Below are 14,960 nucleotides of genomic sequence, written 5' to 3' on the forward strand. Positions count from 1 at the left end.
TCCTCAAAAATAGAATTCAAATAAAACAGTTCCAAGTTTGATTCGAATTTGATCACCTGTATGTGTCGTCAAAGTTCATTTCTGAGTCAAAATTAGGGTAGTATTTCTTTTACTCTTACTTTTCTGTTTCCGATCCAAATATCATTAATTTTGCGCATATTTTGGTTTATTAGATTTTGATTCTGTCATATACTTTCTCCATCACAGGATAACATGTATGCCTTTACAACCCAAACTGTAAACTGATTTTAAAGCATCGCATACTACATGTAGCAAGGTTTAAACAAGTCACTGATCGCACTGCACTTGTCGATATGACGTCATTCTGTAAAACTTAAAACAGTTTGTATGCAGTGAGAGGCGGATCAAGTAATATTTTCACAACGAAGAAGTGTATTTTATAATCCAATAAAATATTATTTGCAGATATTTAAGAGGCCATTAATTTAGATACAATGTCATTTTTATCATTTTGTTCATATATTTTCCGTACATTTCCTATTTAACGGATACTGCCGTATACCTGTATGCAGGTACATTGGAGGATAACCTAAGAGTCTTAATAAATCGATTTAGTGCAAGGGCATACCCTCAATGGATCATGACAAATTTTTAATCGACAACTCTAGAAGTATTAAGCTATTTGCAAAGTGCTGCGATCCTGTTGAAATGTTGAAACTGAATTAATTATTTCTATATTTAACATATGGAGAAATGATGTTCATTCTGCCCGTTTGCATATCCTCCATATTGGAACTACATGGCGGCCGATTTCATAAAGTTTTATATAGAAAAAGTACAAAATATCGCAATTTTTTATCTCCTAGCTATTTCGGATAAAGTTCTTCCGCCGATGGTTTGATTCTTCTTAATATCTTCTACCGGAAATGACAAGATTGTTGATACTACAATGAAGGTTGCAGCGCGCAGGGATATTAAGGCAGTACCCAGATCATATTTCGCCGAATTTTGACTTTTTTCGTAAAATGTAACATTGATAAATCGGAAAAGCCTTAGATAAAACATTTACTATTATTATTCATTGCATAGACGTCATTGAGTCTTAGGCTAAGAGAAACACTCCACTACGACGTCATCACGTGACGTCTATAAATAGAAAAATTGCCTTAATGAAAAAGTGAAAAGTTCAACACTACCCCGAAGACAATTCATTTCTTTTGGTGAAAATAATTATGTAAAAACATCATTGGGCCAAGAAAAGTGCTGCTAGAATCCTACTTCCCCGACACAGAAAAAAAATATTCCAAAGTTTCGCATGAAACCTTACCAAAATTTTGACATTTTATACATACGATCAAGGAATTGTTATCAATTCGTGTTAACCACACGATTCTAGCAGCACTTTCCAAGTACTATAGAATACAAACTTTCCATACAAACAAAAATTATGTTTCAAAGTATGCGGCGTAGTGTTGAACTCTTGCATCTTTTTTTGTTATAGAACGACAGAGGAAAGGCGGATCGGGATTTCAAAGCACTTCCTGTGTTTATTATAAGAAAACATGATAGGATATATAAGCGTGTCTGATTCTTAATCGTTAATTCCTTATGAATCACACATAACATTCACGGTATATGCTTTAAAACTCCAATTTCATATATTTGTTTACATGAATTCTCGTCACCTTCAATTTCACTCGGCAAATATTTGATCAATAGTTATGACGTCAAATGATTGGTATTTAAACCCCGTGCTGAATACTTAGCTATTTATACCACCCAAAAACGACAAGATCTAGTAAATATAGATATTAAGAAATCATTATTTATAAAATTCACATCATACAGCTTACTATGACGTCATATTGTAAAGGCAAGTAGGATATCTTTTGGTGTAGCCTTAACAAACCCGCTCGCCTTTTTGACTTGAAAATTTGCAGCGATAGTAATGTTGTTTTAATGAAGGAAAGAGTACAGAATTGGTGTTTTTATCATTTTTGATGATGAAATGTATAGTGTTTATTGCAAGTTGACAGAGTTCTTCCGCCGATTAAGATGTTCAGAAGAGAGCCTATTTTGATAAATTACATATGATTTACCATTTCATAAGGAGTTACGACTGCCTTTTTAATTTGAAAAAGGCAATTTCTTGCATCAATGTGACCTACTTAATGACAGAAAAAACGGTATCCTGAGTGGTCAGCTGTTAATTACACAAAATCTACCCATATAACTATGACGGAGGCTTGAGGAAAAAACCCAAAACGAAACAGGTTTCCAGGTTTTAACATAAAAAGTTAAAGAAATGGAATTTCGAGTTTATTCTGTATCTTATGAATATTAATGAGAAATAAATCACGTGGAGGCAATCTCAAGAATAAATTGTACACCATTTCTCCATATGATGAAGCTGACCAGCAAAAATTCAGTATGTGTTCATACAAATATGATTTTAATAATGAAATAGTAGAATTTATATAGGATTGCAGCACTTTTCAAAAAATACAATGGGTGTTAAAATTATTTAAAAATTAAACTTCGAATTTTAACTTGGTTATGTGCTTGCACTATTGAAATTTATAGGTGACCTCAATACTGCAAGCATATGTGGAAAAATCACGTAACTGCCACATCACGTGACAAGTCTAAATAGAAAATCTAATCGTCCTCAATATGTAGTTAATAACCAATCTAATCGTCCTCAATATGTAGTTAATAACAATAATTACATTTGTCCGATATTAGTTAAGTACAAAAAAGAATCGCCATCCTGAAATAGAAAATATTTTGTAACATGAAAAATCGCCGATATTTCCATTGCGCACCTTAACTGTACTGCGTACGAGATGCAATATTAAAGGTGCACGTATTAAGAATATGAAATAATGATAAATGATGAATGTCTGACTTATTGCATCCTTGAGTTCCATTAGCACTACCGGTAAATTATATTTGATTGATAACTTAAATAAATCAGTTTTCACAGTGAACATTGTAGAACTTCAATGTTTTAATAGTGGCAGCGTGATCACTATAGTAAATCAAAGTTTTCATACTGATCACTATTGTAAATCAAAGTTTTCAAAATGATCACTATAGTAATTTAAATTTTTCAAAGCGTCAAAGTTATCACTATGATAAATCCGTTTTTCATAGATATCACTATAGTAAATCAAAGTAACAAAGTCATCACTATAGTAAAACTATAGTTTTCATAGTGTCAAAGTTGTCCCTATAATTCAATATAGCAAATAATAGTTAACTATATATATATATATATATATATATATATATATATATATATATATATATATATATATATATATATATATATATATATATATATATATATATATATATATATATTGCTAGGGTGGTTGACACATATCCTTGCAAAATAAAATTAATCCCTAATATTTAAAAAAAAAAAATAGAGTTTCTTGAGCGGTAATGAAAAAATGTCCAGAAAATTCAGAGTAAAATCGTTAAAAACGAAAAGCAGTTTTCGCGGGTCATTTTCTTGATGTGTTCAGAGTTATCAAATTGAACCAAACCGGTAAAACGTAATTATAGAGATTTTTTCCGTGAAATATGGAGATAACGAACAGTATTTGAGATATACAATATATATATATATATATATATATATATATATATATATATATATATATATATATATATATATATATATATATATATATATATATATATATATAAATGAAATTGGAAACAGTGCAAACGCGGACATCCAAAAACATCAGTTTTTGGACTGAGCATCCCTTCCGACCGGTCACAACTATTGTTACAAACGTTAATGTTTAAATTAATGTCCCATTGCTGAGCTAACGACCGAACAACATCTTACTGAAATAAACTGTTCAATTCTAAATCTTAAATTTGTGTAAAATTGAGAGGGGGGGATGACTGTTTTTTAAACTATATTTTCAATTGAATTTCAAAATGATTATTCATCTTTGATTTATTAAACACAGAGGCTTCATAGGAGTACTTAAATATGTATTAATAAATGTACTCAACGTTCTTATTTTACATGCATAATTGCAATGTTAAATGTCCCCTTCATGTAAACCCTTTAACACATTTCTCGTATAATAAAAAAAAAAAAATATGTTACAATGTAGTTATTTCTGAAGACTTTCCTATCTTAGTAAGTTTTCACAATGCATATTCAATTGTGAATAATGTTTGGAATGCAAAATACGAGGCTTGTCCGGTAAAATCGTGGACAAAGCGTTTTTATCGAAATATAATGGGTGCACTTAGTTGAAATTTTCAGCAAATGTTTATTTATCATACTTAAGTGCATCTTAATTTTTTTGATAAAATATAGACAAAAATAATGATGTTATTATGATTCAATATGTACTGGGCACGGCCCTACGGCGCACGATCAAAATATAAGGGTTTCATTAGAGAATACACTAGTATTTTTTTTTTTTTCGAAATAAAAGTATTAAAAAGACAGTGCTGCGGAAAAAATTATCCTATTTTTAATCCACTATCTATTATGTCGTCTTTTGGAATATTTCGAGGCATTTGCATAAATTTTGGCAGTTTCCCGAACACTTGTGTGGGGAAGTGGATAACATAACACAAGAAAACGGCGACGTTTGATCATGTTACGGTGTAAAGACGAATAATGACCCCAAATAGAATAATGACCGGGGAGTCATATGTCAACTACAAAAAATAACCCCCAGCCGTAGAAAAAAAAAATGATTTTTTTGTAGAAAAAGAGTCCTAGGGGTCATTTTTTTAATGTGTGCGTCCTATAAAAAATTGACCTCCGTTGAAAAATGACCCATTTTCCAACAGAGTGGATGATACAAAAACTTATAACATGTAATTGATGCAAAGGTTCGAACCTCAATGTTCTTCTTTATGCCCTTTTTAACCAACACTGGACGAACGCGCAATTAAAATGCAATAAAACAGCATTACATTTTCATGCATATTTCTATCTTTTAAGCCTATTGTGTTCTCAGCACATATTGAAAATCGCAAAATGGCTACTATTGATTAATATGGTGATGGTGCGACCGTTAGGGCGAGCGCAGATACCTATTCAGTTTTAATTTACACCCGTCTCTTCAAACCGCATGTGACATTCGGTACGTCGATCTAGACTCTGACGTCACATTTGACGTCGTATGTAAGTTGCAATACCAAATGGAAGCCTGAACAGTGCTAGTTTTAATGAAGAGACTTTAAATGACTACAGAAGAAATAAAATTAAAAACAACACTAGATCTTTAGTATACTATTGAAATGAGATTTTTCAAGCGGAAGCTTTTTCATCGAGTCCCAGGGTAGAACAAAACATACGAACAAACAGCTACTGGCAATAGTGAAAGACGATGTCACTGTAGACCGTCGATATAACATAGCCTATTTAGTTGAATGGTCGTGAGAGTACTGTCTATAGCATACTAAGTATATGTTGGTAAACTTTTCCCGAGTACCATGAGATTTGGTGCTGAGCGAAGCGAGGCACCGAATCGAATGGCGAGGGAAAAGTTTAACAACATACTTAGTACATGTTTCACACGAGAAATTAAACCTTTTGTGTCTCTATTTCATTACAATTCTTTGTGTGTTTCTTGATATTTAATCAAGATAACGATGATTTGATCCTGACTGTTGCCATTTTGTACAGGCCCAAAGAGCAAAGAGGAAACGTAACGCTGCTTAAGACACTTTGACGTTTTCATCCGTGCGCCGTAAGGCGACACCACATAACTTAAAATCTCATTTTTTTTTAGCATATGTCTATTTGAAATTTGCTATGTTTATTGATGAAAAATGTACTCAAGGGTAGTGAAAATTTTAAATCGCAGTGATGATTATTTTTCACTCTAGACAACTTGTCCACGATTTTACCGGACAACCCTTGTATATTGTATTTTGACAGGGGGTGTAGATAGAGATTACAACTGATCATGTGAAATTTAGACGTTATGCATGTGAAGTGGTTCAAGTGCTCACGTTGAAACATTGTGAATGCTTAAACGACGTATGAAAAAGATAATTCAACACACAAAATGATTACCGGAAGTCGCTACTGCAATGCAGATCATCTGGTTGTCTAAGCATTTCTTTCTCCTCTTTAACGTCTACTTTTTCTTGAATATCTGTTCCCTCTATTGCATCATTTTTTTCATGTTTCTGCTGCTTTGTAATGCCTTCCATATTTCTTTTATTTTGTTTCTTGGTCGATTCTGCGTCCATAGATTTCTAGAGTACGAAAAAAAATCGTTAATATGTATTTAAAATGGAGATAAAATATCAGTCACAATTTGAAGCTTTAGTGACTAAGAACATTGAAGTTTACCCTCTTCTTCCTAAAAGAAAACCCCAAAAGTTTACATATTTTAAGAAACTACGCATTTAAATAACGTTTATACGTAACTTTTGTCTGATTTAAGAAATATCTTTACTCACTATAAATTATGGTGAGCGCCAGTTGCAGACTGCAAATCTTTAACTGTCTGAATTTTAAAGTAATGCGATTGAAAAAAAAAAAAAATTAAAGTGCTTTAAAAGAACGATTCATAAATAGATAAGTAAATACTAATAGAAGATCTTCCAAGTCATTTTTTTTTCTGACAAAAAATTGATAACAGCATTCGATAGACGGATGGAGCCTACTTTTTACATTTTTGGAATTGTAAAGAAGTCAATTAATTATATATCTAAAACCAGTATATTTTATTGTAATCCCAAACAAAATAGATTTGTGTTTATTCACTCGTTTATTTATTCTTTTTGTAAGACTTTTGCCTTTCAAAGTCTAAAGAAAATTGTCTATTCGAAAGCGTCTGAAGGCTTTCTGTAGAAATTCCGATTTTTAATAGCAGTGAGCCTCTGATTGATAGGAATGTTTGTAAAGAAATAAAAGTGCAGGAAAAAGAACATAATATATGATAAGGTGCATGAATACGATTTTCTACATATGATAGACAAATTACATTTCATTATGAATTGTGGCCTCAGAACTTGCAATTTGCAATGCCTGGATGACTACAAACGTATCTGATCTGCTAAATGAAATGCAATTAACTCCAGGAATGTAAGCAAACTGTTTGAATGCATAGATATAACTTTAGAGACACCTACGTTTTTTTTCAATATTTATTGCAATTCATTTTGATAACCATTGCTTTATGAATAATAAAACTCAATCCAGCATTGAGGCACATGCAGTGCCTAAGCCTTAAACATGGTTATTCTTCTTTCAATAAATGTATTTTTTTTAAATGACAGATTTCAATATCATTGAAAGATAGTGGATGTTGATATGTAAAAGTAAAAGTGTAAAAGTCACAATTTATTGTAAAAGGGATGTTTCATCTGAACTTGAAAGCTTTTAAAATTTTATGCATACACATCACATACTTCAAAGATAAAGAAAAATGAACAAAATCAGGGTATTGAGATTTCTCGTTCCGTCTTTTTTTTTTTTTTTTTTTTACAGAAAATATAGGATTTTACCAAAGGGAAGTTTTTTTTTATTTGAAGATGGGAAAAATAGGTTGATAATATTTTGCACAATAAAATTCATTTAAAAGACATCTTTATTTCATTGTTTCCTATTCATTTACCGTTTTGATATACCAATTTTAGTAATTGCAGCAGTTCCCGTTACGTTTGTACTGTTGTGATCAGAGAGACCCTTCAAAGTCTTACTGGTAAATCTTTAATGAGGAGTCTTGCAATTCGTTTTAATTGATATACTGCGTATGTACGTATGTACGCTAGATCTGATCTAGCACTTTGCAATATAAAATGTTTATTAACATAAAAAAGGTACCTACCTTTAAGGCCAATATTCTTTAAAACATCATAAAGCTTCCTTTTAACAATAAGATTATTACTTCATAACTTCAACATTACAATGATCTCGCTAAGGTATCAGTTTAAATGAGAGTTTCAAGGCCTCTATCTGCGGGTGCTTGTAAAACGTCATTAAACATTCAAAGGATTAAAGCATTTATTGTCATTGCTCAAAGTCGATCGTCATGCAACATGCATTGTATTTCAGTGCCTTTAACAAATAAGAATAACCGATGCAATATCGATATCATGACAGGACCTGCGTTTAAATTGATTTTGAAACATAATTTTTCTTTGTTATCGGGAAATCGTTACGTTTTCAAAAAGATAATAGGGAAACATAAATAGCTGACGTATTTCTTTTACTGTATGCATATTGCATATATACCAATGTCTGGTCTATGCTTATCACAGTACAAACAAAGGAACTCAGATAATTATCAATGCGCGTATGAGAATATTGCTATTCTTTAATAACAAGTACACATGTAAGGTTCGTAAGGTGAATAAGCTCATGTGATATTACAAACTGTACATTTTATAGCACTTTAAAGAGTTCATTAGTTTGTAAAATACAAAAGACCATGAGAAATGCTCTTTATCTGTTTGCACCATTCTGTTATTGGAATTCAATTCTCACTTTTTCAACAATGGATACTCTCATAGCAGATTTGCAACGCATGTTTAAAAAATCAGCGGAAGTTTTAAGGAACAATAGACCCATCGGACACATTCTTCGTAAAAAAAAAAAGTCATGCAAGGTTGCCTTCCCCCCCCCCCCCCCCAGTAAATTCTAGTCTATCCCAGGTTAAATTTTACACAGATTAATAAATGGTATATTGTATACCATCTTCAATGAGCAACAAAGTATGCTTGTAAAATCTGGGGTTTTTTTTTCATTTAGCTTTCAATGCCTTTCTTTGTCTGGGTGAAGTGGTACCCGGTAGTTAAATTGAAAAGTCTAACAAAGAAAGGTATTCAATTAGAGGATGTTTTATTCGTCTTAGATGAAAACTAATCTATTAGACACTAAGGAAACTTAAAAACAAATAAAACAAAGGACTTCTTCCAGATCCACTTGAAGGCCTTGAAGATAACGTCATGTGCCCTGCGCATACCTTGTATGGATGTAATTACTTAGTATTTGCACAATATTGTCCTTTATAAACGCGAACATGGATCCACATACAATACTCATAATAAAGAAGATCATATTGTTCCAAGTTGCAGATTAAAATTATTCAGAAATACCTGATGCTATAAAACAATGGAATTATTAAAAATAGAGGTTAGGGAAGCCATCTCAATTAATTCATTCCGAAAAAACTTGGTAGGAAAACTCAAAAATCCACCATCATACTTCTTTGTTGGAAAGCGATATACCAATATTATTTATACTAAGCTAAGACATTATTGTATACTAAACTATGATTATGAAAACTAATTTATTGGACACTAAGGAAACTTAAAAACAAATAAAAGAAAGGACTTCTTCCAGATCCACTTGAAGGCTTTGAAGATAACGTCATGTGCCCTGCGCATACCTTCTATGGATGTAATTACGTATTATGTTAGTTACTAACTGTCTACGGAAATATAGTATACCAAGCTTCAATAACAAAGTGCCAGGGACGGACGATTTTTATTTGTTATAAACGTAATTCTTAAATCTGTTATGTCAACAATATATTTTAAAGCCAAGGGTAATGCAAAAAACTTTGCTGTCAGCGTCAATTCATTATTTATAAGCTAAACTGCTATCAGCGAGCTTTACCGTATACCGGATGAATCAATTGATCTCATAGACGGCGATGCATTTCTGTAGACAGTCAGTAACAAACTTATTAAGTGATTTTTTTGTCTCGAAGATTAATATGAACAAAAGACACACTGGAACACAGGATTATAAACACAAGGCAGTCCCGTAGCAACGTTCAGGCTAAGCAAAAAAAAAAAAAAAAAAAAAAAAAAAAAAAAAAAAAAAAAAAATATGTGTGGTTCCCATTACACCTCCAAAAAAGTAGGGTAGGTAGGTAGGTAGGGATTTTTTAAAAATGATTTTCTATTTTTTTTTTTTTTTCTAAATAATACCTATCACTGCTTTGATTCTTACTTTTCGTGTACTGTATTCTGCTGAGAGAGACATAAGCTTTTATTACGATTATACATTCTTAAATAAATTAAAAATATTAATTTAACAATTAATCTCGAAAAGATACATGTGTGAAATTTGTATATTAGACTGAAGGCGGACCTTTTATTTTAGAGCCAGACCGGACCTTATGTTTTATTATATACCCAAGTTTGTATCACTCAATTTTACTGTAAGAGTTGAATTTATGCAATCACGTGATGGTGTGATCCGACGTTCTGGATGATCAGATTGTGGTTTTCTGAATCCAGATCACCCCTCTCTGAAACTGATGACGTAGTACACAAATAAATGTTGTTTTTATTCTCGCGGATCAAAAATTCCTTGATAAAATGGATTGCTTAATGGATAAAAGTTGAGCAATTGATCCAAAAAGACTTCTTTTATTATAATTTGCTAACTTTAAAGGGGTATATAATAAATTTATCGTTACAACAGTAACTTGCAATTGATCCGACCTTTTATCGCATTAGGTCCCTTCAGACCAAATATTATGCGACCCCGGTCGTCAGGGGATGTTGACTTCTCCATGGCACCCCATCGCATCTCTGCGAATTCTAGGGGTCTGTTCTTTTCCGCCATGTTCACAGATTTCTGTTGTTTTTTGGTTTTGAAATCAATCAATGTTCCTTATCATCATCATTTTTATTCAAATGTAAATCGAAAGAGGGTAAAATCGTTAAAAGTTGTTTAAGAAAAATTATAAAGCTTACTAGCGTATATTAAAGAATCCCTTTTAGAAGCCCTTACATGACGTATTATTTATTCCAGCATCTGCTACTTGGGTTAACAAAGCGTTATGCAATGATCCGATTATTTGTTAAGCATTTAGAGGTAGTTAAACTCCTCTTTTTTTTTTAAATGTGATAAAAAGAAAACATCTCTTTTATCGTTCATAACACATTTTCCCATATTGATTTTATTTCAGTTTGCTGGAATAGCAAATGTTCATGTCAATCGCTCATTAAATTCATAATGATATTGATTTAAAAATGTTCCACCACCCTGTGCTTGAAGATTTTCTATTGCAGTGCTTGTGAATGTAATAACTCACCATTCTCAAGCATAAAATATCATGAAGACACTTTTCATTCAATATAAAATTCAAATCTGAATTCTCTTCTCTCTAGTATATTGAGCCGAAAATCAATAGCCTTTTGAAATGTGATAGAAATGTGGGGGGGGGGGGGGGATGAGTAAATAAAAATGAAAAGTTAACAGATGAAAAACAGACCGAAAACAGACAAGTATTGGCAAAAAAAAAAATCGTTTTTAACTTTTAGTTCAGATGAACTAAAAGTGATACTTATATCTAAATCAAATGTACTTTAAAATACGGCTTCGTTGGAAATATTTTGCGTTTAAAACAAACTTTCGCAAAATCAGATTGCTGCTTACCTCTTAATTTGAAATTTACATAATAATGTGATTTAATCTATATAGCATATAATATAATTGAAACCCTACAATGTCAATATAACACATGTTGTAATAGAATTTTGTACGGGCTAAAATCAGAACCTGTTACTTTCCTACTTATATATGTAAATTTAACTTTGCTGATTTACGCATTTAGATGAAAATGTCATAAACAATATACATAATATATATATATATATATATATATATATATATAGAGAGAGAGAGAGAGAGAGAGAGAGAGAGAGAGAGAGAGAGAGAGAGATAGATAGATAGATAGATACGAGGGATTATCAAAAAGTTCGTGGACTGATGCGATAAAATTAATACCATGTAGTCTGTGCTTACAAAATTTATAAGGTACATAAAACAATAAAAGTTTAAGAAATGTTGAAAATTTTAGCTTGATACGTTGATAATTTGTCAAATTATTTTAAAATAAAAGAGACATTATATGATCACCCGGCGCTGTCGCGGTTTAGTTTCATGGCGTCCGACAACGTCATTGTTTCTCAATGTCCGCTCTCTCTACCTCATACACTTATCTTGATGAGATTACCGGGAGTTAAGTAAGGACTTAAGCCCGTCTTGTTTATATGACTTTACAATATTATGAACAGCTGCTTTCAATGCATATAATATTGTAATTGGATCTATACATAGGGAAAGATCCTCACTTGATTATGCCAGAATACTTAGCTTGTTGGGTTTCATTTTCTACCACACATGATCAACGTCACTTTTCGATGTTACTGACTTTTGACACCCTGACTACAAATCGACATCAACTTTGCGTCTTTCATCTCTCTGGATCTTTTTGGGCATTTAAAAACAAGTACTCTAGATGCATTTTATTTTTCTGTAGCCCGTTTAAACATTCCTTAGGTTTATACCAGTTTTTCCAGGAGAGAAACTTTATAGAATGTTGGAAAAAGAAACCCCTCCCCCTTTTTGACGTCATTTTCAAGCTCATTATTGTTTGGACACTCCATATTAAATTTGCAATAAAATTTCATAGAACTTACAGAATGGGCTAAAAATTGCAACTTTTACGGAAAAAATGTGTCGTACCACATGCCTGAATTAACGGGATTTTTTGATGACAAATGCTCATATCAAAAGAGTTTTTCTCAGTTACACTCAGGTAGAGAAAACGTCATATTTGAGGTTGCGCCGCCTGGACATACCATTGCTTACAAAAACGTTAACAATTTATTAAAAAAAAAATTATGATTTATGGTTTATTCTATAGATAGAAAAGATTCTCATAAAAAGAATTAAGGAACTGTTTTTCCTCAGAGACAGTCGAAAATTTCCCTCAACAAAAACGGTTGATTTTCCATGTACGTATAGAAAGTACAGTAATTATAAGTGCTTCACTCCTGCGAGAATTAATCAGTACCGGCCTGTGTTGTTTTTGTAATACTCAGTAAATTACCCACCAATATACTGGGCTTTGTTTGTAAAATTACTAATGGACTTTATCTTACACCATGTATAAATCATCTTTTGTTATTTCAAGATTGCTTAAATGCAAGGAATAAACCTGTTTTAATAAACAATGCGCTTACATTTTACACTGTTTGATGACATTTTGTTAGCCAGAGCAAACAATAATGGAATAAGTAGTATCTAACTGTTTTACAATTTCACAGGCATCTGACGTGTGGATAGTGTAAGATTACCCCCCCCCCTTTTTTTTCAGAACAACCTTTAAAAAAATATTGGCTGGCAATTTTATGATGCTTACTAAATTAAAAACTGACTGTATGTAAAGACCGATTCATGAATTCTATTGACAGAAAAATCATACATTTTGGAGAATTAGGTTTCCATATTTATTTCATAGAATCATGCTATCCATGTGTTGTGTTGCATTAATTTTGATGTTACTTTTTAAATAAATTTAAGTAAAAGTGTTTTTGAGTATGTACCAATGCACACCCACACACACCCACACAACCCACACACACACACACACACACACACACACACACACCCTTACGTGTATGGACTCCGATCTGGGGACTCTGTCATAAAAACTTAAAATGGGGACTAAGCGATTTCATGACATATTTGGTATTGTTTAACTCATTTTACTTCGTAGGTATCCTGGTTTAAGTAGATTGAGTGAGTCTTTGAGATTGAATGATATTTCCATGAATTTAGAAAATGGGGACCCGGAAGTGCCAATCTGAGGACTCTGTGTAAAATTAGGGGACCCATCTTCTCATAAGCAAACAGAATTGGGGACCTAAACTCAGTCCCTCATACACAAACAGAGAAAAATGGGGACCCTAATTTATAAATCAAAATTTGGGTTGGGTAGACTTATGAAACGCACGGTGTTTATTTATTTGGTGTCTTTTTTCGTGCCATATATGGCCATAGATATACATGTTTTTGTTATACACTGAATTTCTGTAATTTGGTTGACTTGTACATACAGGCCTTTTATAACTCCAAATTCGCATCTTGTGGCATAGCTTCGGGTCGATCAATGTGGAAGCATAAAATGGCGGGGAGGGGGGGGGGGAGCATAAGGCCCCGATGGGACAAAGCCGAAGTCCAGGGGACTCTGGGTACGAAGCCCCTGGAAGCTGGTGCATTTTAGATAAGTGACGATAGACTTGAAAAGATTTATAACATTTTAAACCATAAAATGTTAAATGCTAATCAATACTTTTTTTCTAAATACCTTTTGTAGTTATTATTAATGATATATATTGTCATAAATGCGTTTTCAGCGAGAAAAAAAAATCTTGGTTCTCCCTGATGTCCTTATTATTAGACTGCATGTTATAGGCCTATATGCATTTTACATGTATTCAATATTACACAGTTTACACTAAGTATATATTATCCTTTATGATTATACATGAAATATATGGAGATAACGCACAGTATTCAAGCTCAAAAGTCCTGTAATGCTTCTGAAATTTCAATCATACATGCATGTTTTCATGAACTCGAGTCTTATAAATTATATATAGAAATGATATTCATAAATTAATATAAATTGAAAAATTAAAACATTAAACAAATAATGCAAAATTTTACTACAGTTCAGTGTTCAGTATTTTCTTCGGAGAGTGTTTTAAATTTATTTTTGAAAAGCATTTTAAGTTTTTATGAATTCATTTTTCCCACCGAACAATGTGGAAGCACGTGGTTCCGTGCTACAATGGAAGCTACGACCTGTTAGTATTTAACACGTTTTCTCTCTTGAACTTCTTCAGAGTTTTGCAATTTCAAACTGAAGGTCGTGGTCACAAAGTTGTAAATATACCTTAAACTTATTAAGGATGAGGGCGCATTTGATTGATATTTGGCAGGAATCTGGGCGTATTTGAAAGTTAAAATTTCAGCATTCTATTTATGTATTGAGTTCTTCTGAAAAAGGAAAAGGAAATATTTTCCAGATATTGTTGTTCTGATTTGCTGAAGAATAACTTGAAAATTGGCTAAATGAGTCATGTGGTTCAAAATGTTACCTTTTAAACTGATTTATGAAAGTTCTAAAATACATGTAGATAAATATGTATAAGTTCAGTAGCACTGAGAGCGAAACCAA

At 32.1% G+C, this 14,960-nt stretch overlaps 1 protein-coding gene across 1 annotated transcript in view; it reads right to left on the reverse strand.

Moving 5' to 3' along the window:
- The window catches only part of LOC133174599 (dynamin-like protein 2), a 31,667-nt gene extending 25,496 nt beyond the window's left edge, over positions 1-6,171 (reverse strand). Inside the window, exon 1 of the mRNA XM_061309700.1 lies at positions 6,032-6,171. Coding sequence (XP_061165684.1) covers positions 6,032-6,171 — 140 coding nt within the window. The remainder of the gene's footprint in view (positions 1-6,031) is intronic.
- Between the last annotated feature and the right edge of the window lie 8,789 nt (positions 6,172-14,960).

The sequence above is a fragment of the Saccostrea echinata genome, unplaced genomic scaffold, assembly GCF_033153115.1.
Source record: "Saccostrea echinata isolate AGI-Se365-2 ecotype Australia unplaced genomic scaffold, CSIRO_AGI_Sech_v1 ptg000058l, whole genome shotgun sequence".
NCBI classification, from domain to species: domain Eukaryota; kingdom Metazoa; phylum Mollusca; class Bivalvia; order Ostreida; family Ostreidae; genus Saccostrea; species Saccostrea echinata.